We start from the raw sequence: 24,938 nt of genomic DNA, 5'->3' as shown, positions 1-24,938 counted from the left end.
ACCTGGAAAATGGGGAGAAGAGCCTCTTGCCTTCATGTTTCCCACTGAGTGGCAAGACAGGGGAGCAGAGATAGCCTGCTGGTCTGGACAAGTCTCAGCCATGCCCATCCTCCTGCCCTGCCCTCTGGGAGCTGCCTGTTGCAGCGGAGTGCCAGCTCTGACCCCAGGCTCCCCGGATCACACGTGTGGTTTGTCCACAGGCGGCGCTGCAGGTGAGGCTGTCAGAGTCATTGCAATTGGTTCCCAAGGTCAGATGCTGTGGGTCATAAGGGTGTCTTCGGGGGTGAGGTGACCAACCTACACTCCTGGCTTCGTGGTGAGTAAGTGGCGGCTTCCCACCACTTTGGAGCAAACAGTCTCCATTTTCTCTGTCGGAGGGAGCAGAGTGGAGCCAAGCTCCAGCCTGAAGGCCTCCACGCATCGTCCAGCACTTACTTCATTAAGTTTCCTCCACGCATTTTTGGATTTTTTAAGCTCTGGTAGGAGTAACGTAAGTTCAACCAACCTGGATCCCAGAGAAACTCCTGGAATGGGGGTTCAGTTTAGAAAGCTTCTCTAGTTGCAGCCTTCTGATGCTTTTGTACCCACCAACCGTGGATCCCTGGCCCAGGTGTAGGGAGGTCTGCAGCCAGACCCTGAGTGGGGTGTCCTGACTGGGGACCGAGGGATCGGCAGGAACAGCTGAGAAAAGAGGCAGCATTGCTCCAGGAGTCATAACAGTGGGTGATCTGGTATCAAGGACAGACTCAGCAATGTCCATCAACACACCCATTCAGGGGACCCAGTATCCCCTCTCCCTGCCTCACCTGTGCATTCTAACCCATAACAGTACAGGCCCTTTTCACCCCCAAAGAGTAAGTGGTTTGATGAGGGGTTTGCAAAAGCTTAAAAGTTTCTCCAGTATCCAGAAGGAAGGAGAGAGGGGACAGAGATGGACACTGACCACCCCCCCCCCAAACAAACAGAAGGACCCTCAGACAGTAAGGAGTACCCCCATTGCCTATCACTAGAGATTCCTCACAGAAGGAAATGGACTGAGGGCCTGAACCTCTCTGGGGATTAAACCACTGCTTTTGCCCCCTAGTTCTAGTCCTACATCCTTGTTCCAGAAGCCTGAGGGATGAGTGCATGAGGAGCGGCTTCCGTGTCTCGGATGGGACTGGGGCAAGTCCCTGGGGTGGGTGGAGCGTTTCCCAAAGGGCAAAACGATAGAGGGGGACCTGCCTCGGTTTCCCTGGGCAACCTATTGGACAAAAGCTTCCACTCTTAAAACATAAACCTGCAAATAGCCCATGTGCTTTCTCTTTTGTTCATTTTTTTAAATTGCGGTATAATTCATGTATTTTAAAAATCAAAATAATTGCATCCCAGGGCTTCAGGCTGGAAGGCGTTGTGCGCCTGTGAAGGTCAGAGGCCCAGGCACCCGGGCTCCAGAGCGCGGCGCAGGAAGAGCCACACACTTTTCCTTCCCGGCCAGCCCTGTCCAGGGCGCGCCTGCCCGTTGGCCCAGCTCGGGCCGAGTGGGTCGCGGCGGGCGTCTGTCCTGCGAGCAGGGACACAGCACGCTGCCTCTAGGCCGTGGCACGTGGGCAAAAACGCGGGGCCACCCCACCGGACGCCCGGATCCCAGACGCGGTGCAAGGGCCCGGGCCGGCGGGTGCGCATTCCCAGAGCAAGGCGAAGTTGGGCGTGTGCGCGGAGCGGCGGCGGCGGGCAGGGGGCGGCAGGTGCCGCCCGCGAAGTCTCCCGACTTCTGGGAGACAGCAGGGCGCTGCGGTACCCACGCCCCCGCGACCTGTCCCGGCCGGGTGCCCGCGTCTTGGAACTTCCGGGGACCGGCGGCGCTTGGGGGAGCTCCTCCAAGGGCAGCCTCCCGGGTGGGGGAGAGTACGGCACGGTGGCAGGGCTCCCGCAGGGGCGGCGGACGGGGTGGGGTGAGGCGGGCCAGCACCCTCCCCTCCCGCTGGCCCTCCCTTCTTCCCGTCCGGCAGCCAATTAGACGCCCCCTCGGGCGGGAGGCGTGGGGCGCTCCATAAAGCGGCTTGGAGCTGTCACCCCGCGAGCAGGCTGCACCGCCTAGCACGGAGCCGGCGCCGAAGACTCGGGCGCCTCAGGCCAGGGAGCGCGGAGGAGCCATGGCCACCAGCAACGGGGCCGTGGAGAACGGACAGCCAGACAAGAAGCCGCCTGCCCTGCCTCGCCCCATCCGCAACCTGGAGGTCAAGTTCACCAAGGTGAGGTGCGCCCGTCCCACCCGACGGCAGCCTGGCTCCGCGCTGGGCTGCCCGACCCGGGATGGCGGGGACTAGGGACCAGCAGGACCGCACACCGCTGCTTCGCTCCGAGGGTGCAGCGTACTGTCGGCTGAGCTCGCCGGGCACTCGGGACCTGAGCCTCTCTGCCTGGGCCGGGTCCTCCCGAAGCCGCGTTCGGTGCAGGGCTTCCGGAGCGGGAGCCTGCTCGCGGCGTACATCTACCGCGCTCCCCGAGGGGGCCTCAGCGATCCGAACCCCGAGGCGGGCTCTTGGGCGGCGGGGCTCAAGCGCTTTCAGCCTCAAAGCCGGGCGAGGGAGGCTGCGCAGCGCCCGCACGGTGCCAGCTGCCTCCTGGCGCGGCCCCGACGTGCCCCTGCAGGGCCCTCTTTACAGGCGGGCAGAAGTGCACGGCCGAGGTGCCTCGGGCACAGCGGACTCGGGTGTCCGGACCCGAACCGGTCTGTCTTCCAGAGGGTCACAGGATGCCGGGAACGCCAAGTGACGGTCTGAGAGCTCAGGCTCATCCGGAAACATGCCATTGGGGCGCAAAGGGACAAATGTCGGGCCGCTCCTGTGCTTAGCTTGTCCCGGGCTGACCAATACAGCGAAGGGAAGTGGGAAGGTGATCGCCGGTAGAACTGCCCTGGAGCCGCGAGGCCCTGGTGGTGACAGAGTAAGAGCGCGTTCCCAGACGGGCTCCGATATAGGCCTGGAAGCGGCGCACGGGTGGCAGGGCCCCTTCGCACTACCAAGTCGCGAGGCTCTCTGTCTTTTGGGGCTGCGGACCGGGAGGCTGGGGCGTCAGCAAAGCGGTGAGACCACCTGCTTCGGGCAGAAACGGAGATGGGAGATGGCGAGGCCTCAAGCGGGGCTGAGCAGGCTGGGAGCGTAGCGGCCCCGAGGCTGTTTGGAGGCGGTGGAATGGGGCGGGGGCCCGCCAGGGGCGCAGACAGCGATCACGGTTGGCTTCACGTTCCCCAACTTTTGTGCCCTTTTATTTTCGCATCTAATCCATAGCCCCTAACTCCAGCTGACACAGCACTTAGAAAATTCCCCCCGTCAATTTTACTTTCAAAAGTAGCAATTACGTCTCTCAAATAGTTTTAATCAGGCGGAGAAAGTTGCCGACCACTATGTGTGGCCTTCAGATTTTGGTCTCTTGGCACTTAATGCCGGCTGGGCTTCTGATCACATGACATTTAAATTAACTGTTTTCAGAGGGCTCTGTAATCAGCAGAGACACGTCCCCATAAATGCTGCAGATTATTTTTAATGTAGTTTCCTTAGCAGTATCAGCTTCAGAGCGAAAATTCCAACACAAATTATGGGACCAGTGAGACTAGTACCTAATTATTTTTAGACCCTAACACTGTTGGTGATCGTGTTTTCTTTCATTTTTGTTGTATAGGGTTTTTCAAAAACAATATAGAAACCAGAAATGACATATATGAGTCTCCTTTTCCTCTTTACCTTTCGGAGTCGTAGCAGAGTGACACAGCCACACAGGACGAGTTTACCTCTTTCTCTGAAACTCCTTAGGGCCCCAGGATCTTAGCAGATTCACAGAAAGATGGGTGTCTTTCATCTTGCTAGGTGCCCCCTCTTCTCAGTGGCTCAGAACTGGGTATGTGATTAAGGCCGAGGGCTGACGATGAGATGGAAGGAACTGGAGAGCCAGGAGCCGTAGGGGCTCCCAGGCCATGATGGCGGCCCCAGCCTGACACCGGGCCACTGTACCCTCCTTCCCTGTGGAAGGTGAGGCCTCTGCCTGCTCTGTCCTTGCGCTGGGCCCACCTCTGCAAAGAACCCCCTACCTCCTTGCCCCACTCCCAGCAGTTGGGGGACCCGGGTAGCCCGTGGGGTATAGCTGAGGGTGAGCAGCAGGACAGCTATGCTTAGGGAGCTTCTGGATGGACAAGCAACCGACAGGGCAGATGAAAGAACGGGGAGACACAGAGGACAGAAATGAGACCCAAGCGAGGCAGGCAGGCGGGAGGGGTGGAGTGTGCAAACCGGTAATGGTCTGTTACTTTTCAAACCTGCTTTGTGGTGCTTCCTGCTAATAGAGAACACACCAGAGGTGGTGGGTTGAGTCCTAGCCTTGAGGGTGCCATTTCCCAGGGTAAGTTGTTTCCAGAACGATCACCTTGCCAGCGCGTCTTCATTTGTTCTCACATTTTTAACATCGGGCTTGCTGTGCGGCTGTGGTGTGAGGGCGGAGGGGGGAACCCCCCCACACACAGATCTCAGACGCTCACAACCCCTTTCACTTTAGAGGGCTCCTTCATTTCCTCATAAAATTTCTCCTAGTAGCAGAGATTCTTGTTAACATTTTCCGGTCCATTAAAAAACACCATTTTTTATGATCGCTTTTACAAAGAATAAAATGCCCTCAAGCCTTCTTTTCTGAACACATACTCCTTTTGAGTTGAGCTGAGGTGCAATGGAAGTGCCTGTAAAGGGCGCCCGCAGAACTCACTCGTGTAACCGCCATCTTGCCTTTCGCCCAGGGCACCCTTCTGCTCAGAACAACTGTGGTTTTCCAGCTCAGTCCAGATAACATGCCATGCCATTCCTTCAGTCAAATCTGAATGCTGTCCACCGCTCAATGCCATTTAATTTTATTCCTCTCTAAAGTTGGTTTCATACCCATTCACAAATCAAGGGGAACGATTTCTTTTCGAGACTCGTTATTCTGATTTGGGGTGCAACACAATACAGCCAGCCTAACTGGTAGACCACACTCATTGACCCCTTCCTTATTTGTGTTTTTGTTTGCTTTTAGTGGAGAGAAACCACTTACAAGATTACTTACTAGTGTTGTATAAAAAAATATATAAATATATTTTCTAAATGAGAAACATTGTGATGGGAAAATATGGTTAGCGTTGAGCGGTCTGCATTTTTTTAAGTTGCGGGTTAGAAAGGACTACGGATCAATGTCATGAACGACCAAGTAATTTTTTGGGGGAGGAACGCGCTTGGAGACGAAGTGTAACAGACATCTGATCGTTGCAATCTGTTTCCATCCCCTTATTTATATTCTCTTCTACCACCTTCTCATTTTCCATCCCCCTTGGAATTGATACCAGGAAGGACCTAGAATCAGCAGTTTTCACTGACAGTCTCTATTATCTAACCCACGAAATTTCATCTTCCGACAAATGGGCCTCTCTTCCTGGCTGCTCTTTTCTCCCCGCACTAACCTAACTCTTTCCCACTTATTAATTTCTCACTGTTACCGAGTGATTGCTTGCTGGATGGCAAAAGTGAACTCTTGGGTTTGGTTTCAGCTGGAAGAATAAGCCTGTAATTGTAGCCTGGCCTTTTCCGCGGGCTTCCCTGGGGGCCTGGCCTCACGTTGAAGGTGCTGAGCTTCCAGAAGTCAGATGAGCACGTCCTACGGTCGAGGGACGGTCTCAGCTCTGGAGTCCACTCAATGGGGTGAGGGGAGCTTCTGCCCGCCTCCCTGGCCAGATCTGGTCTTCTGTCTTCGTCCCGTCCAGACTCAGACTTCCCTGCTTTCCAGGGAGAGTTAGCAAACGGTCTCCACCAGCGGCTTTCCTTCCCAGGGAGTGTTGGGATCTTCACAGGAGAACCCAGGAGAGAGGGTGTAACCAAGCCACACGTTGGATGAGATACCTCCCCTCTCATCTGTCTTCACTGGGGAGTGAGGACACGCTCACTGAATAAAATCCAATTGGATACAATTCCCAATAATTTAAATTTGCCTTGTAGTGACACAATTCTTCCTTTTAAATGACTCAAAGGGAACCAAAGATATAGCAATGGAATCTGAGGAGTTAGTTCTGTATGTTGAAATTATTGACCACATTTTATTTGACGGAAATGCTTCTAAAGAGCCTCATCCATAACAGCGACTGGGGCATTTCTGAGGCCGTGATGAGCTCTAATGACCAGGCTGTCCCAAGCTGCTGCAGCAGATTACATGTCCTCTCGCTGGGCAGTGGGTCCTCCATGCTGTCAGGTGTTTTGCGTATTATGTCACTTCTGTGCCTCGTTCTTTTCCAAAAGTCCTCTCTTTTAATGTGGTACTTTTTAAGGCTGTTAGAACCTGGAGTAAACTACGAGTAAATAGTACACACGCTCATTTCTGTACATGAACTTTGTAAATTGAATCCTTTTTAGTTAGCTCATGATGTCATTTTATTTTTAACCGTCTTATGCTTGGCTGTGTTCTAGATAACAGAGGCTCTGAGCTACGTGATTTTTGTGGGTTAATTCTTTGGTTCTGGATGTAAACGGTTGTACGGCCAGAACACTTCCTAACCCCAATATTTATCTTCGTATTCCAACACTGGCTTTTATCAAGCCCAATATAAAAATAGACATTCTAAAGAAAATGGGGGAGGGTGGCTAATGTGCATTCATGGCAAAGGCAGGCAGATTCCTGGATGCTTTATGTATATAAACCTATTTAATCTTCCCCCAAACTCGATGAGGGTGTAGTATTTAACTTACACCTTTAATTAACTACCTCACTCAGTTATTCCTCTGTGAATCCACGTTTTTGTGGGTTTCTTTAAAAAAAAAAAAGAGAGAGAGAGAGAGAAGATTTAAAAAACATTCTGAATAACGTTAGTCAAAACATAATTCTCTAAAGGTGTACTGAAAGTCAAGAGACTTGGATTGTAATTCTGTGCGTCCTCCCTTTTGGGCGCGGGACTCCGTCTCCTCTCCAGGTCCCATCTGTGAAATGGCGGGCGGGTAGGTGGGCGGTGGTGAAGAACGAGACGTTACCGAAGGACCACAGCATGTCGCAGTCGTATGATTTTGATGGAAGCCTAATAACGCGTTACAACTTCCTTTCCTGGTTAGATATTCATCAACAATGAATGGCACGAATCCAAGAGTGGAAAGAAGTTTGCCACCTATAACCCTTCAACGCTAGAAAAAATATGCGAAGTGGAAGAAGGAGATAAGGTCGGTGTCCCCTACCCCCACCCCGAGCAATTCAATTACAGACCACTGTAGGATAAGGGAGCGGGTTGGTTTAGCTATAAGACAGAACGGGCCCACACTCAGATAGGAGCCACGCAGGCTGCTTCTCAGACACAGGGCCCAGGACGGGATCAATTAGGGACGGCGTGCTGGAGAAAGTCACTCTCCTTTGATGGATGGTTCTCCCTCTGTGAGGATGACCTCAGCTATCCTCATCATACGGCTTAAAGGAAAGGTTTTTATCAATTATTTGAACCTGGAGGCAATAAAGGAGCTTTGCAGAAAGCATTTCCGGCTGGTGGTGTGTTTCACCAAATGCAGCATTCAGGCAGGAGATACTTAAAAAAAAAAAAATGCTTGAATGAAAAAGACTTGCTAACCAAGTCATACTGGGATAATAAAGTCATGTAATTGCCAGATGTCTTTTCTACCAGAAACTGAAATGACCGTGTAAAGCTGTAGGCCCTATAACCCTACTTGGTCGTGCAGGATATGTATTATAATATAAGCTACTATAGAGCATCACTATATAATATAGCATATATTGTATGTGTATATATTATAATATGAGCTATATTATATATTACATATATATATATATATATAACACTATATAAGGCCGCACATATACCAGGGGTGCCAAAAAAATGTATACAAGTGGACACTGTGGTCAGCGTTGCTCAAGCAGTAGTTTGCCGTAATCAGAAGTGTCTGGACGCTGATGGGAACCACTTTGAGCACCTCTTATCATTGCAGACATCACACGTGACTTGTATTCATTTTTTATTATCGGTATATATTGAGTATTACAATTTTAATAGTTTTTTCCTTTTTTAAAATGTGTTTACATTTTTTGGGAACCCTCTCTCTGTATATGAAGCTCAGGGATTTACTGGATGTGTCCTTGATACATTTCAAAACCATAAAGTATCTTTCATCTTTTGAGTATAAGTGCCATCGGGGGAAAGGTTGAAGGTAATACTTTTCTAAGGAGGGAAGAGAAACCACTAGACGTTCTTAATAAGTGGATGGGCAGTGTTCGGCGTGGATAGGGTAAATGGCACATGTAAAATGGGCTTGACTTTGATGCCACCAGCCATAGTTTTGTGATCGGTGTGCAGTGCACACACCTGTGCAGGCCGTCCAGTGTGCAATACCTCGTGCTAAGCTGTGTTTACAAAGATGTTTGCACTCAGGAGCTCGTATGAAGATGTGAGGGCTGGAGGGGTGGGGCCATGATGCTGAGCGACCCCCAGGTGCAGCATACACGTATCAGGAAGGAAAGTCAGACCCATGTCCCAAGCTCTGGCTTCTCCCTTGGTGTGGGTGACGGCTCAGAGGCAGCCCTGTTCCCTGCAGCTGGAGAGACCTTGACCCCAGAGCCTGGGACAAAGAATTCCAAGTCCTGAGATGCTTTGGAGACACGCGGTGTTACTGGAGTTTTCCTTTTGGTTGTATTGGGTCTCCACTCCCCAATGCACCTCCCAGGGGCCTGGGGGGTGAGCCATTGCCCGTCAGCCTCGGACCCCATTTTCCTGAAACTAAGACTGAGTGACATTACTCTAAACAGCTCTCACTTCTTTCCTTTTAAGAAGAAAGTTTGATTGTCATTCTTCTATCAGTCACAGAATCTCCAGTTCCCTGTCTATAAAATGGTACGACAGTTCGGCCCTGGGGCATAGGTGAGGCTGAGGGAGAAAACGTGCTCCTGGTCTTCTGGTCTTCCCTGTCTTTGGATTTTTCCAATGTGGTCAGTTCTCAGATCCACAGAAACACTCATGCCCCATTCTCACTGTCAGAACTCAGTTCTCAGCGGGAATAAAATGCCACCACAGCCAGTCCCCACCTCACTAGTGAACTGTGAGAGTGTGTGTGTGTCCAAACTGAGCTAGCAAGTGGAAAATCTTTCCCTGCTTGAGTCACCAAGAAAAATACTTCATTAAGGTCAGTGGTTTTATAAACTATTTTAAAACACTTTTATAATCAGAAGCAAAGTTAATATTTGGTCATAAGAGGAATCTTGAAAAGGACTTAAGATGTAAAGAGCAAAACGTTCACTTGAAAGCCCCCAGCCATTGCCTGCCCTCCCCTCCTTCCTCTGTCACGTGACAGACGCAGATCTTTGCTAATCTCTGTATGTGACAGGGGCAATGTCCCAAACTGCAGTCTCATCAAAAGGTGACATGCTCTCTCTGTTGTTTTGGCCACTCAGGCCGACGTGGACAAAGCCGTGGAGGCCGCTCAAGCTGCCTTCCTGAGGGGCTCGCCATGGCGCCGGCTGGATGCTCTGAGCCGAGGCCGCCTGCTGCACCAGCTGGCTGACCTCGTGGAGAGGGACCGCACCATCTTGGCTGTGAGTACACACACACGCGGGGCAGGCGTGGGACAAGCCAGCCTTACTGAGGATCCTGTCCTCCACAGGCATGGCAGAAGAGATCCAGGATGTTGGTTTTTGTGGGGCGGTGGGTCTCTTTGGTCCTGCGAGGTGTAGCACTCTGAGGTAGGCAGGTGCCCTGGCCCCTGCACTTGACCCTCTTGGTTTTGAAGTCAGACGTTTACTCCCTGCAGCTCAGCTTCTTGACCAAGACGTTGCCTGGAGGAAATTCAGCTTCATCGGTGGTTCCCAGACGTGAGACATTCAGAGACAGCTGGATAGGCTGGGCCGTACCCTGGTCCTACCTATGCATTTATGAGCTTAACTTTTTATGTTTACAGGGACTCCCTTTTCGACTTAAATTTAACCTCATCCTCAGTGACAATATCCATGAAATCACAGGTTAATGTGCTGGCTTTAGTTTTTGGAATACTTATCAAAATAAATGCCACCACTTAACACAGGAAAAAATTGTTCCCATGTGACCTGAAAATCATCCCTGCATGACTCTTGAACTGGACAGTGGCGAACATGTGTAGAATGATGGTGAGGGCAGGGAAACCTTCTTAGAATGAACCTCAGAGTATGAAAGACCTGTTCAAATCCCAGTTCTGCTCTGCCACTTACTAGCTGTGTGACTTTGCACAAGTTGCTTAACCTCTCTGAGCATATATTTCTTCATGGAAAATGTCACTAATAATGGTGTCTAAGTGTTGTGAGAGCAATCCAGTTAAAATCCTTAGCAGAGTCCCTGGCACTCAGTAAACACTAAATGGGTGACAGCTATTGTTGGTAATAGAGGTTCTCATAGTAATGCTATCTGAAGAGCCAGGTTCTAACCCCAGCTCCATACCCTCCAGGCCAGTAATTTCTAGGTACCTTAGTTTCTCTGCTATGAAGTAGGGATATTAATTCAGACTCTCCATGCGGTGGAGCTGCTCCCAGGCTATGCCGCTGTGAGGACGTTTCTAAGTTGTAAGTGCCTCATTTAACGGGGTCCTCAGACCTTCCTTTGGTCTTGCGGTGAATGATCAGAGGACATTCACGGCCACCTTATGCCTTGAGGTCCTTTGCAACCTGCATGTGAAACCCTGTACAGCTCAGACTCCTTTGTAAAACTTGCTTCAAACCGTGAGGCCAGTTGGTAGGAGAGGAAATCTCCTTTTTGGCTACTGGTTTGGAAAAATAGTTCTTTCTTCCTGATCTGACTAGATTCCTGATATCAGGACCAAACAATCGAGTGACACGCTCGTGGAGGACACTGTCAGCTAGGACACTGGAATTGCTCTTGTCACTGGTTGTCTGTCTTGGGGACAGAGGGTGGAGGAAGTCTGTATCTCAGGTTCTACTCTGGATGCATTGCCCTGAGGGAGTGTCTGCCCTTCCGTTCCCCCCCCCACCCCACCACCACCACCAGTTGGCCAGTCCAGCATGTTCGCCCCAAGTCTGCGTGAGGGTAGCTCCCTCCCTGGGTTTCTCTCCGAGAAGCCTCTGGTTTCTTCCTGCAATGAAAGCCAGCCTCAACTCTCAAGCTGCCAAACTGGCTTTTTCAAAAACATGTCTGTTCTCACCCAGCATGAGCTCATCGGTCTGCAATGTGTGTGCACTCATAGCTAGGGAGGATGTGCCCTGTGCACCCCTCCCCACCCTGTCCTCAACTGTCAGTATCATCTTAGGGAGCAGGGGCTGAAAGCCACCTTCGCCCTCAGCCGGCCCCATTGTCTGGCAGGACGGTGTTATGACAGCAGATGGAGCTTATGCCATCGTGACCTCGCTGCCCACAGGAAGCTAAGATCCAGCTCTTTGCCACCTCATGAAAGGGACAAGACAGTTACTGGCAAATATGGTTTTTAAAACTTGACCACATCATAGGACAGCACCTTGACATGGCTTTCTGGCATTTTCAGGCAGCAAAGTGCTTCTCTCCGTCACTTGTTGATTCTGGTTTTCACAGAGCTGGGTATTTACTTCTGTGCTCAGTGTTTAGAATGAGATGTGGGGGGGTCTCTCAGCCCCGCTTTCTCTCCGTTCCTGAAGCGGTGGGGCGCAGATTCTCGCTCTTCCCATCCTCATTTTGGGAGCCCCCAAACAGGGTTCCTCCCGGCTTACTCTCTTTTTCAGCTGAGCCCCATTTCTGGGCTCCCTCATTTTAAGCCTTGGCACCCTCTGTCACTTCTCCTTCATTCTTTGGCATCTGAACATTCTGAGGTTCATTTTTCAGGAGGCATACTCGTCTCTTAAACAGTTAAAGGAAATAGACTTAGGAGAAGTGGTTTGCTCACAGTCCAGCCACAGTAACTGTTTAAAAGTCCCCATCGATAGCGACGACTTGATTTCTCAGCTTCAGTCCTAGCGACTCACCTGCAAATCTTTTATTTTGTTTGTAAGAATGTCCCATCTACACCTCTCATGACGCAGTTTTCCTTGGACAGATTCCATACAACCATCCCAGCAAACGCATGTTGTCGGTACACTCAGCAACCTGGCCCCAGTTAATAATGAGAAGCAGCCAGGGCTTGGTAACAGCTCACCATGGCCCAGGCTTGTTGTAGGCACTTCACCTGTGATACTTATTATCTCATTTCAGAGATGAGGACCCTGACGCCCAGAGAGGTTAGGTCACCTGTCCAAGGTTACCCAGCGGGAGACGCCGCACAGGTGCCCTCAATGACATGCCACAGTCCTTGCCTTTCTCTCCCTTTCCCATTCCAGAAAAGGGCCAAGAATAAACCATTGGTCCCACTGACCAATAACGCAGATACTGTCTGCAGGAGCCCAGCTCTGGAACCATTTCGACATGATTTGCAATATTGGGTTTCCCCCTGGAAACTAAAAGTTCCCACTTGCACCATAAATCTGTAAGAGCCAAAGGTGCCGAGTGCTGGATGCCCCTTGGCCTGGCTTGGTCCCTGAGCAGCATCTGCAGGGGGTAGGACGTCCCACGGCCAGACCAGCCACTGTCATCTTCAGCGACTTATAGTCCTGTGTTCTCGGTGTCCCCAAGTGAGGATTGCCGAGCATCAGTCTGGTCCCCAAAGGGATGATGACCGTAAACATGCTGGCTATTACTGCCATCGTTTCCACAGTGAACAGGGCACTTGCTGTGGGCAAGCACTCTTGTTCGTGCTCTGTGGCTATTAACTCCTGTAACCCTCCCACCGGCCCTGGAGGCAGCCACTATTCCCATGATTATTCTCACTTTACAGATGAGGAAACTGAGGCAGGGAGCGATTCAGGGACTTGCCCACGCCAGGGAAGAGGCTGCCTCCTGATTTGAGGATGCTGACGTCAGACAGAGGAGCCCAGCATCCACATGGCTGTCCCACAGTCTTTCCGGATGCAAACATCCAGAGCAGTGGCCTAAAGGACGGTCACTGTGCTGGCTGGATATTAGACACCCCAAGTTCAGCACTGGCCATGCCTCTGACTTGCTGGATGACCTTGGAGGAGTCACGGGCTCTGTTAGCCTTTGTGTCTGCAGCTTGCAGTGGAAACAGCTGTCAAGCTCAGAGCTGGGGCATATGGGTGCACAGGCCGGGGGGCCTCCCTTCCTTTGCAAACCATCATCTCACTGCATCAACTAAAACGAGATTCTCGCCCTGGGCTATGTGTCAGGGTGGCCACTTCCTGCAGACACAGATGACGGGCGGTGTCAGTGCTGGGCTCAACTGGGGCCGCTTGTCTGAGGGACAAAGGGGTCCTCTGAAACCCAGGCTGGAAATAGAAAAGAATCCTCACCATTGAGCAGCTGCATGATCGCCCTGGGTAATCACCTCCCTTAGCGCCAAGGGCCAGTCCACTCCCTCCCACCAAGCATCCGGCGACACGGCCCAGTTAGGGAGCGCTGCGTCTTTGTGCGGGCGGCATGACCCTTCTGGGCTCTGTCCGTCACTCTTTCCACAGCTGGTCAGCTGGGCCAAGAAGGAAGAACCCATGTCCTCCCTTTCTCCTTTGTTAGAGAAAGCCAGCCAGGCCTCTCTCCAGCTAACCTCCCCAGAGCTTCCCAGGAAGGCACCGAACTATGCGGCCAGGTCACACAGCTGAGGCAACTGTGCTCCACATGCAAGACCAAATGCTAGTGTGTCATCCTTCCCGGCGAGGCTTCAAACAGCCTCACGCCCGCTGTCCTTTGTGGGGATGCACGCCTATGCTCCGGCCGACCCCCAGCTTTCAGTGTTTTGAAATCAAAGCATCCGTGACTATCCAGGACAGGTCTCATTTTAAATGTAGGGTCTTGCTTTCTGAAGAGACACAGAGGGCAGGGAGGTCCAGAGAGCAATGTCCTAGGACCGTGCTCTCTCCCCCAGCCCACCCTCACACCCCCAACCCGTCCTTAACAACCTGACTGGTAAAGAGAAAAGGAAACTGTGTGTGAGACTGACATCTCGTCATTGCAGACCCTGGAAACGATGGATACAGGGAAGCCATTCCTCCACGCCTTCTTCATCGACCTGGAGGGCTGTATCAAAACCCTCAGATACTTCGCAGGGTGGGCAGACAAGATACAGGGCAGGACTATCCCCACAGGTGAGCCGGCGCAGGACTCTCAGCCTCAGGTGGGGTCTTTTATGGGCTCTTTTCCCATCCTTCCAGGTGGCCTCCTCAGGATGCCCCTGGTCTTCTCCCCTAGGGCATCCTTCCTCGTCCCCAAAAAGAAGTGGCACTGTGCCATTCTTTCCCTCTAAGGCATTTTACTTTGGAAATTGAGTTTCAAATCGCTTCTTTGTGTCATAGACAAGGCTTAGCGCTGACACCATTGTGGGCTTGTTTCTTTCTTGTGTTTTTACTATTTAAAGTTTTTAAACTAGACTAATACGAGTATCCTTCTCTCCTCCATGTAACCCCATCTTCCAGATGACAACGTTATGTGTTTTACCAGGCATGAGCCCATAGGTGTCTGTGGGGCCATCACTCCTGTAAGTACACGGTTGTTCTAGATAGATCTGTGTAGATCTTCCCCCGACCCACCCCTGTGGCTTTTGGGACCAATTTCTGGTGTGTTCCCATTTGATCACACGTGCTCAGTGGCATGGAGCTTGGTGCCGGAGGGTTATCAAGATGGATTAGACCCCATTCCTGCTGTCAAGGGGCGACTCCAGGAGGGCAGCAGAAAGCAGCACAGATTCCAAACAGGAGGGCCAGCACCCCTAGGGTGGTAGTCTCTTAACTGGGCCGTGAAGGATAAGACTGTTCAGGAGAGAGGGTTTCCAAGCAGAAGGAATGGCCTGAGCGAGGGTGTGGGAGAGCCCGGGTGCCTTGCAGGACAGCTGGTATGGCCAGAGCTTAGGAGCAGGAGAAAGTGGGAAAGAGGAGGCGTGCACATGTCAGATGGTGCCTTGGCTGCCGAGGGCTCGGGACTCTATTCAACTGGGCAGTGGGCAGCCAGGAAGGTGCCAGGGGATGCGACAATGCTGCTTGTCTGCTGGAGGAAGCCCCAGGCCACTGCAACAGCTGGACAGGGAGCTGGGGGACAGGTAACAGCGTGCAGAGAGGACTGGAGAAGCACTCCCTGGAGGCAAGGAATGTGTGCCCCTTCAGCAGACAGATTTGACAGCCTGCTATGTGCCAGGCATGGCACTGCGGTGCCAGGTACCGAAGACATGAAGGGAAGGGCCCAGCCTTTGCCCCCTGAGGAACTGGCTGATCAGTTAGAAGGAGGAATCCACTGCAGAAGAAATGGTAAGACAGGAGTCATTGAAGGGACAAGAAGACACGTGGGTTGGAAAGCATCGTAGGTGGTAGAGTCGTGGTTTCGTGGTTAACCAGACATTGGGGGTGGGTCCCGGTTGGAATTGAGTGGCTGGTAGTGCCGACTGGTGAGATGGGAAGACTGGGGGAGAAGGATTTTGGGGTGCAGTGAAATGAAAGGTGATGGCAATCCTGGCCGGGGATATCGAGGGGCTGGTGGGTCAGCCTAGACGTTTGCATGGTTGGGTCTGGAGCTCAAGAGTGAGGCCCAGGCTGGAGGTATGTGTAGCCAATGGTCAGCCCAGCGGTACTCCTGCCCATCACGCTCAGGGCTCACCCAAAGAGGGACGTAGAATGAGAAAAGAAGAAGGCCTGGGGCCAAATCCCCAAGACCACCAGGGACCCCACTCAGAAGCCCGAGCAGCCAGGGGCAGGCTCATCCCAGGAAATGAATACATTTCCGGAAAGAGTCTGTGGCCAGTAGGGTCATATCCTACATAGAAATGAAAGTAAAGACAGAGACGCAACTCTAGGATTTGCTCACCGAGAGCAGTATCGAGGAGTTTCGGGTACAAAGCCACATTGCAGGGGCTTCCGGAAAGGGAGCTGGGCACGTGGGCACAGCTCTCCCAAGAAGTTTCAATGTGAGAGAGGGAAAAGAGAGGCTAGGAGAAGTGGAGGCCAAAGGAAGGTGCATATTTGTAGGATGGGCGAGGTGATGGTAATTCTGTGCTAAGGGGCGGGAATCCAGCAAGAAGAGGGGCCCGATCACTAGTGGGGTAACCATTCCTGCTGTCATTTAGCCGAGCACACAGGCCCTTTTGGAACCGGGATCTTATGGTGATTGTCCAGTGCTAGGAGTATCAGACGGAGCTGGGGGTGGAGGTAGAGGGAGAAATTTGAGTGGCCGAGTAGCTGTACCACTAGGTGGCCACCTCTGGTCAGCCCTACAGGGAGTGGTTTGCAGATGGGCTCTTCTGTCAGCATCGTTGGACGCTAAAGAGCCGAAGGAACTCTTTTAAGGGTGGGGGTTCGGGACAGCTAGAATCAAGCAAACTGCACTGTTGGAGAGAGTTGGTTTCATCTCCTCTTATCAAAGATGGTACTTTGGAAACGGTATAGCAAAGAGAACACAAGCTTGGCTTTCACCTGCTGGTTTGTGACCTTGGGCCAAGGTGACCTCACTCATCTATAAATGGGAGTGATAATATGAGCATCTCATACTTGTTGGAGGGATCCAATGAGTTAAGTTTCATGACGTGCTTAGAACAGCACCTGGTACACGTGAGCATTAGCTCTTGTTAGGCTTATTGTCATGGTGATACCAGTATCCTTGCCTCTGTAATTGAAAGATGACAAGAAAAGCATTCCCCAGAATGAATTTCACAAAGCACAAGTTCATCGGGCTGAGGGTGGGGGGTGGGGGGTAAGGGGTGGGGCGGGGGTGGTTAGTTTGTGTTCTGTGAGGAGAGAAAAAGCTTGTCTGGCATCGGAGTTTAGAAGAGGCAGGCCTCATTCCTGCAGGACTTTTCAGAGGCTTTAACATGCTGATGGCATTATAAACCCCTAAAAGGAAAAGGTAATACACGGATAGCAGAATCCTCTTTGCAAAGAGTAACTGTTAGCCTCTCCCAGAATGCACTTTGGAAGGGCTGGGCATGAATGCCGTTCTGACCATTGCACACTCCTATGTTACCCCTTGTACCCCAAATCTAGACCGTGCAAAGCAAGTGTCTTCCACAGAGGCATTGTTGGGCATGTGGGGCAGGGTAGCAGGGTGGTTCCGGGCCCCCCAAGTTCCTATGCTCTGTTGCAGTGGAACTTCCCTCTGCTGCTGCTGATGTGGAAGCTGGCGCCGGCTCTGTGCTGTGGGAATACCGTGGTGGTGAAGCCAGCGGAGCAGACGCCCCTCACCGCCCTTTATCTTGGCTCTCTGATCAAAGAGGTAAGGCGTCCAAAAAGAAAAGCGTGTATGTTCTTGATAACTTTCCCACTCCTCGGAACCAGGCCACCGTCCACAAGATAAAGCTGCCCTGCCAAGCTGTGCTGTGCGTGACAGTGCCGTCTGCTCTCAGTTGAGTGGGAAGGGAATGGCTCCTGTGTTTCACTTGGCAGGTGGACGTTCTTCCTTCTGCTGTGGTCACTGAGCTAGAAGAAACTCCGTTCATGCACTGATCTTCATGAGAACACTTATCTCTCATTCTGGGCTCAACCCTACACGTTAGGGCCAAATGTTTTCTCTAGAGAATTAGCAGGAGCGTCACGTGGGAGGGACTCACTCTTTGGAGGTTCTTTGGGTCTTGCCTTTGTGCTGTATGAAATGGTCCATGTTTCTCCCGCTGAAGTGGCTGTCGCCCAGCCAGACTCCCCAGTGCTCTGCTCTCCGGCAGGCGATCGTCCCCTCCCCCAGGCAGCCACCACTCAGGGAAACAGTCGACCCAAAGGGACACACTGGGCAACACATTTCAGTTATTCTGTTCCCAGCTTGTATATCACAAAAATGTAAAAGAAGAAACATGACGAAAAGAGGGATGGGAGAAAAGAGCGGTTTGTTTCCCTTCTCTACCCAGCTAATAGGCTCAGGACACGTGACCTTTATTGCTTAGATGTAAGGTTGGAGCAGCCAGGAGTTGAGTGGCTTCCCACTTTGGGACCAGTGATGTAGGACACAATTAAGTCATGTTAATGAGCCTTATAGATTCTAAAATCACAACTGTAAAAAAACAGTGTCTAGAAAAAGGGAAGTCTGAAGCACCATGTCCTAAGATCTTGCTTTTCTAAAATAATGGGTTTCAGGGAAGACACTAGGCCTTGGGAAATAGCAAGCCCCTCCTTGGTCATACGTGGTATTCTTAGTCAAGAAGCCTTGTGTGTGCAAAGCACGAGGCATGAAGGAGAAAAATGGCAGCCCCTGCCTCCCGGAAATGGCCACTCTGGGTGTGGCCCAGGTTCAATAAGCAAGAACTTTGACGGAGTGACATCGTGTTGCCATTTGGAACATTCCTGGGGCAGATTTGAGATCCGACAACGGAAGCTCAGAAAGGATATTTGCAGGTGGCTCTGAGCCTTGGGGTTTGTCACCAAGGCGACCCTTTGCCCAACACACATATAGACACACACAGGGAGACACACACACTGAATGGTGCCACCATCCTTTTTGCTCAGAGGCCTTTTGGGGGTGGAAAGGAGGGGGGTGTGCCTCACCCTGGCCCAGTCTGGCCCCTGGCCCCTGGGCCGACTTGGTTTGGGTCTTGTGGGGGGGGGGGATAGGGGGTGACCCACACCCAGATTTCCCAATAGGAATGACATTCTGCTTGGGGACATCACTTAGCCATGGCTCTCTCAACCCAAGGGTGGGTCATGGCAGATGCTGGTCCCTCCTCTTCCTCTGAATGTCGTCTCGGTTTCCTCCCAGGTCGGCTTCCCTCCAGGCGTGGTCAACATCGTGCCAGGATTTGGGCCCACAGCTGGAAGAGCAGTTTCTTCTCACCCTCAGATCAGCAAGATAGCCTTTACTGGTTCCACAGAGGTAAACCCCTCACGGGCTGTGGGCAAACGTGACTGTCGCTGCATGACTTGAGACCTGTGAACTCTTCCTTTGAGAGGCTCAACTATGATATAGTTCCCTTCTAAATTTGACCGCATTTTAGTACATAGCAATTCGTTTTAAAAAGTCACTGGTCCAGTTTCCAAACTAAATGAATAGCTCATAGAACTCAGAAGCCATAGAAGAAACACTGTGTAGATAAGATACAATAAAAATGTAAACCATCCATATGACAAACAACATTGTAATCAAGGTTAAAAGATAAATAACAAGCTGGGAAAAAGACCGTCATCATGTATGCAGCTCCCCAAGGGTTCACGTTGGTAATATGCAAAGCACTCCTGAAAAATCCATGAAAACATAAAAAGACAAAACTGCATGGTGACAAAGTGGACAGCTCAGAGAAGAGAAATACTGAATACACAGAGAGCTCGACCTAGTTCACTGGTAATCGGAGAAATGCAAATTCAAATGAAAATCACACTCTTTTTCTTTTGTGTGTCAGATTGGTAAAAGCTGAAGTCCAGTGCAAATGAGGCTAAGAGGAAAGAGGCACTCACTCTCCCTAAGATGCAGAGCAAAGAGGCAGTACCCACCACACATTTAAATGTGTAAAACTTTTGATTCAGAAATTCCATTTTGAAGTAACTACTTAGAGCAGGGGTGTCCAAACTTTTTTCAACGTTTTTTACCAAGGGCCATGTGCGGTAAAATACGCAAACAGCCAGGCCACTCACTCGAAGTGAAGTTCGTATTGCCTCACCCGGTTTATTTAAGTAAACTAAATATATTTTTGGAATTTGCTGTGGGCCAATAAAAAATGGATTGTAAGCCTCGGTTGGCCAATGGGCCGCAGTTTGGACACCCCTGACTTAGAGAAATACTCTCATAGCATTCGCGGACGTATTTTCCAATATAGTATGTCTGTTCTACCTGACGTTTCACAGCCAGTACAATGAGGAAAGCTGTCCATGATCTATTGTTGCAACAGACAAAAAAATAAACTGTAGGAAAGCCTGGTCAACGTGATCCCATTAGTAAAAGTGTGTGTGGAGAGAAACAGAAATTGTCTGGAAGGATTTCTAAGAAATTCTTACCACTGCCACCTCTGGGGCAGGTCCTAGGATGAGAGAAGATGATAACGTTCCCCCTTTAATTTACACACATCTGTATGTGGAATGATTTTTAATGAGAAGTTACTTTTTCTACGTGAAACAGACACTTCCCATGCAATAAGTGTCCCCTATCTCTTGGCTGAGTCCCGCCAGGAGCCTGGGCCACCCGCCTATGGGCCAGCTGGACAATCCTGCCACCGCCCTCCTTGGCTGGCCAGGGTTAGCAGTTACCAAAGTGCAGTCAGAACCGAATTGGGGCTGCATGGCAGTTAGGTGGCCGACGGTGCTTAGCCCATGGAATGGAACAGCAGCGGCTCCGGGCCTGGCTCACCGGGGAGAGACGGCAGAGAGGTGCCAAGCATGGCTACTGCCAGCCAGCCGCTCACAAGTCTTTCCGGTCTCTTCATCCAACAGCAAAATCAGCCTTTCCCTGCCACTGCCTGGCTTCTCTACAGAAAGGCCCTTAGGGCTGCTCAGGGGTGCAGCCAGGATGTACCCCACTTGGCATCCAACATCATGGACAAGAAAGTGGCCTCTGTGGCTTTCCCACCCTGAGTCCCCCCGCTGCATCCAGCTCCAAGCGCACTCCTCGACCCGACCAGAGAATGCCCAGCCTGGGGCAGGCTGGTCTGGCCTCTGTTGTCTACCTGGGGATGGTCATTGTCACTATGGACCTTGTCCAGACCGTCACTTACAAGATGGCTGATTATTAAAACGCACTCAACCCTTCATTTGGGGAAAACAGCCTCAGCCTAGGAGGAGCCCAGCCCTGCCTCTTGCCAGCTGCCTGGGCCAGGTCTCCGTGGGCTCACTGTTCCCGAGAGTCTTCCCAGCTTGGAGTCCATGGTGCCGGGCTTTACTTGTCACCCACCACGAGTCACCAGGGTGTGCTGGGCCCAGCCTATGCTCTGGTGGCATGGGAGATGATAGGTGGGACCCTTCAGGTACATGTCTTAATGTCGTGTTTCCAGAGAACTGACATCTCACCCTGAAGGCCAAAGTCGACTTCCCTATTCCCCTAATGCTCAGAGGCGCTAATGCTCAGAGGCGCCCTCACATTACACCAAAGAGCCCAACGGAACAGTCTCCTCTACTGGCGAGGGTTGGAAGAGCTGCCCCTATGTGCCCTGGAGCCCTTTCTTAGATTCGCTGGATCCGCCTGCTGCCAGGAGGGGCGGCTGCACCACCAGCCAGCTGTGTGGCTGTGGGTGAGTCACTGGGCCTTCCAGTGGCTCCACTCCACCCCTGTACGTGGAGCAGCTCAGACCAAGGGTTCCAGCGATGCCAAGGTGTCCTGGGAGTGTGGTGACAGCATGCAGGCCCATGGCACCTGGGCAGAGAGGCGGGGGCCCAGGTTGGGCTGCCTCTGACCGTGTCCAAGGTTTAATCTGGTCTGTTTTTTATCCTGAAGGTTGGAAAGCTGGTGAAAGAAGCCGCCTCCAGAAGCAACCTGAAGAGGGTGACCCTGGAGCTGGGAGGGAAGAACCCCTGCATTGTGTGTGCTGACGCCGACTGTAAGTCTCTCTCTGCTGAGGCTTAGGGGGTCATAAGTCCTCCCCACTTCCTCGCCTGAATCGAGAACCAACACACACACACACACACACACACACACACACACACACACACGACATGTTTTCCACCGTGGCTCATCCTGCCATAAACAGGCAGACAGACGGTCAAATGCCAGCATTATTGCTGATAAAAAGCTGTGTTGGAGGAGGGTGTGTCTTAGGTGGTCGCCACGGGTCTGCCTGTTCCCGCCCTTCATGATTAAGTTTACCTTCCCGGTCCCTGTGGGGCAGGGGCCATGATGACAAGGTCCCTTTCCGCAGAGGCCCTGTGAAGGGGGAAGGACAAGAGGAGAAGGAGGAAGGCAGGTGGCCCCACTCAGAGGTGTCCATCAGTATTTCCTAGAGCTCTCAGGCTCTCCAAAGACTTGAGATGTTTCTTCTTTCTTTGTCTCAGGCCTTTGACAAATCAGAGGAGGACAGTGGCAGCTGACCCTTAAAAATACCCCGTGGTCTGGGTGCTTTCTCTGCCTCTACCACCTCCTCCCTGGGAAAGCAACCCTGCCCAGCAGCTTAAGGGCAATTTATGTCTTGCTGGGGCCTCATGACACAATATTAAAATATATGCTATTCTTGGCTGCCCTCTCCAGAAGAGGGAAGAAAGGACCACATCGGGCATTCATTCATCTGCTCACAGGGTCAGAAAAGGTGTGACTTCTCCAGTACCCTGAAACACCTGTGCCTTGAAAAATAGCCTCCCCCACCTGCTCAGGGGTGCCAGAAATTCCTGTGGTGAAGAACAAAGCCTTGCATTCACACTCAGATAAGGTTGGAATTGCAAATATCCCTGAGAAAAATGACCCTAGCACAATTTCTCACTAAGGTGTCAGTGGCTGATAGCCTTCCTCTCCTGGAAGCTGACTTTCAGTGGGATTGAGGACGACTGAGGAAACAAGCTCCAAGGAAGGAAAGAGAAGCCGGGCGTGAAGACGGAGGGCTCTTTTTTCTTTTTTTTGGTCTGAGTTGGGACTCCTTGTGGAAGCATCATAAGTGTTGCTAATGGTTTCTGGAGCCACGTGGAGCAGTTCTGGGTGTTGTCCCACTGTGACTCACATTTGGAGTTCCCAACTGCAATCCTAAAGGGCCAGCACCCCAGTTGGGCTAGGTGCTGCCACATTTGGGTGCCCCATCTCTGCCTCAGCTCACCCTCTTTTCCTGCCAGGGAAGAAAGCTACAACTGAAATGCAAGGTTCCTTCTGTTGGTCTGACAAGGGTCGTGAACACCCTGTGTAGCCATCTCCTACTCATGTGGGCAGTGCCAGGCCACAGAATTAAGTGCTGCCGTAACTGGCATCCCAGGCATGATATCAAGAATCACATACCACCATCTCCAGCCCTGCAGCCCCCACCCAGCTCCCATCAGGAAATGAATTAGTTATTTTGGAGAAAAGGTATTTCTAAGTTGGCATGAAGAGGGCGGGGGAGCAGGGAGGAGCAAGAATCCTCTGATACCATCCTGCTGCCACGGTGACTGAAACAGAAGCCAGTCGGCCATGACCTTGTTCTCCAAACCAAGGACAGCCTTCCTTGCCGTTGCCCTGAGAGCAATGCTGGGTGTCGGTGCATCACCAGCTAACACCCCGAGTCCTTGCTTTCGCTCTGTGCAAAGGACATCTGCGTTTCTTAAGCAAACATCGGGGTGGGGGTGGGGGTGCTGAAAAACCAGTGGATCACTAGAAGCCCCTTTGAGAACGTGAATGGTGTCCCACTTATTCTTATCCATGAAGCAGAGCCCCAAGGATCTCACTAACGCCCCCCCCCCATCTCGGTTTTCATAACTGGTTTTAATTCAATGCCAGCCCTACAATTCAGATTCAGCCCCTGTCAGGCAGAATCAGGGCTTTGTTTTCTTTCACTCTTATGAGTCACACATGGTGTTATGTTACTTAATGAGGCCCTTCTGTTACTCAAGGTGGATAATTTGGGTTCCCTTAAAAGTTCTCGCCCATTGCTCTCCATCAACATTCAGCAAAGGTTATTCTATAGAACATCCGTCCTCCAGAAAAGGGGAGAGGGGAGGGGCCCATGGGCAATTACAATAGGGATGGTGACAATTCTCTGTGCTTATTCGCATAGTAAAGTCACTGAGAAGTCCTGCAGCCAGGACCTGTTCAACCCCAAACTCTGTAGACCCAGAAGTCCTTTTGCCCATCCTCTGTGTTTGGGAAATGCCGAGGACACCAACTTAATTTCTCAAATCCCGGAGCCTGTTTTCTTGTGTGGGCAATTAGAGTTGCAGCTGTTGCCAGTCCTGCGCTAACGACATAATCGCTTCCTGTTGCCCCCGCCGCCCCCCTCCCTCCAGTGGACTTGGCAGTGGAGTGTGCCCATCAGGGAGTTTTCTTCAACCAAGGCCAGTGCTGTACAGCCGCCTCCAGGGTGTTCGTGGAGGAGCCGGTTTACGCTGAGTTCATCCGGCGGAGCGTGGAGCACGCCCAGAAGCGGCCCGTCGGAGACCCCTTTGATGTCAGGACGGAACAGGGGCCCCAGGTAACCTACTGAACCGGCCCTGAGCCACTGGGGTGCTCTGGTATTCCAGGGTCCCTCTCAAAGCTGAAGGGAGGATGATGTGACCTGCCATTTGAGGCTTTTGTTTGGACACTGACCAATAGTCCGATTCCATCAGGTCTCAGGGGTTATGAAACGGGGCTGGGCACACAGAGGCTTTGCTCTTTGCAGACGTAATGCCACACTCGAGGCTGCAGGAGGGAAGATTTCCGAGTTCATAAGGCCATGGGCCTGCACCCTCTAGCCAGAGGATGGCTGCTTCTCTGAGTCCCCGGGGTCCCCAGGAGAGGGCCTCAGGCAGAGGCTGTTTTACCTGCAGAAAAGGAGTTAACTCTGGCCAGAAGGTAACAGAGTACAGCGGGAGTGCCTGGAGCTGGTGGGCTCCGCCTAGATGCCTCCAAGCCCCTGTTATAGGACAAGGTGACCGTCAGAAGCCAGTAAATCCCAGTGCAGAGAGCTCAGGGCGTGGGGTGTATCGCCAGGCACATTATCTCTGGAGGCCAGGTTTGATACGCCAACAACAGGATAGAAATGCCCAGAACCATGAGGTTTTGTAAGCTCTTGAAAAGGGCACATCCTGTGTCACTTTCTTACTAATTCTGCAGACCAGCACATGGACCACTATTTAAAAGAGGGCAGCCTGACCATCCCATGCATTAGGGAAATGAAGCCCGGCTACTTGTAGCCAAAGTCCAGCCAGGCCGTAAAGTTTCAAATCACGTATCAGGACTCAGCCCCTCCCTTGCGTCTGTCCCAGGAGCTTACCACTTACCCACTGCACTGGCTCTGAGTGTTTGCCCAGGAAGCTGCCGATCTGAGCACACATTGGCTCTGCGATCTTGTGAAAGTTCCAACCTCAATTTCCTCGACTGGAAAATGGGAGTCATTGATGACTCATAACACACACGGCACTATACAGGT

The 24,938-nt window shown here is 51.7% G+C and overlaps 1 protein-coding gene across 1 annotated transcript in view; it reads left to right on the top strand.

Moving 5' to 3' along the window:
- The first annotated feature begins 2,025 nt into the window (after positions 1 to 2,025).
- The window catches only part of ALDH1A3 (aldehyde dehydrogenase 1 family member A3), a 36,591-nt gene continuing 13,678 nt past the window's right edge, over positions 2,026 to 24,938 (top strand). The window contains exons 1-9 of the mRNA XM_019726631.2: positions 2,026 to 2,234; positions 7,095 to 7,199; positions 9,430 to 9,570; positions 13,989 to 14,118; positions 14,446 to 14,507; positions 17,096 to 17,224; positions 18,695 to 18,808; positions 21,353 to 21,455; positions 23,815 to 23,999. Coding sequence (XP_019582190.2) covers positions 2,136 to 2,234; positions 7,095 to 7,199; positions 9,430 to 9,570; positions 13,989 to 14,118; positions 14,446 to 14,507; positions 17,096 to 17,224; positions 18,695 to 18,808; positions 21,353 to 21,455; positions 23,815 to 23,999 — 1,068 coding nt within the window. The 5' untranslated portion in view covers positions 2,026 to 2,135. The remainder of the gene's footprint in view (positions 2,235 to 7,094; positions 7,200 to 9,429; positions 9,571 to 13,988; positions 14,119 to 14,445; positions 14,508 to 17,095; positions 17,225 to 18,694; positions 18,809 to 21,352; positions 21,456 to 23,814; positions 24,000 to 24,938) is intronic.

This window comes from Rhinolophus sinicus, linkage group LG13, assembly GCF_036562045.2.
Source record: "Rhinolophus sinicus isolate RSC01 linkage group LG13, ASM3656204v1, whole genome shotgun sequence".
NCBI classification, from domain to species: domain Eukaryota; kingdom Metazoa; phylum Chordata; class Mammalia; order Chiroptera; family Rhinolophidae; genus Rhinolophus; species Rhinolophus sinicus.
This window is presented reverse-complemented; position numbering and strand designations above follow the sequence as displayed.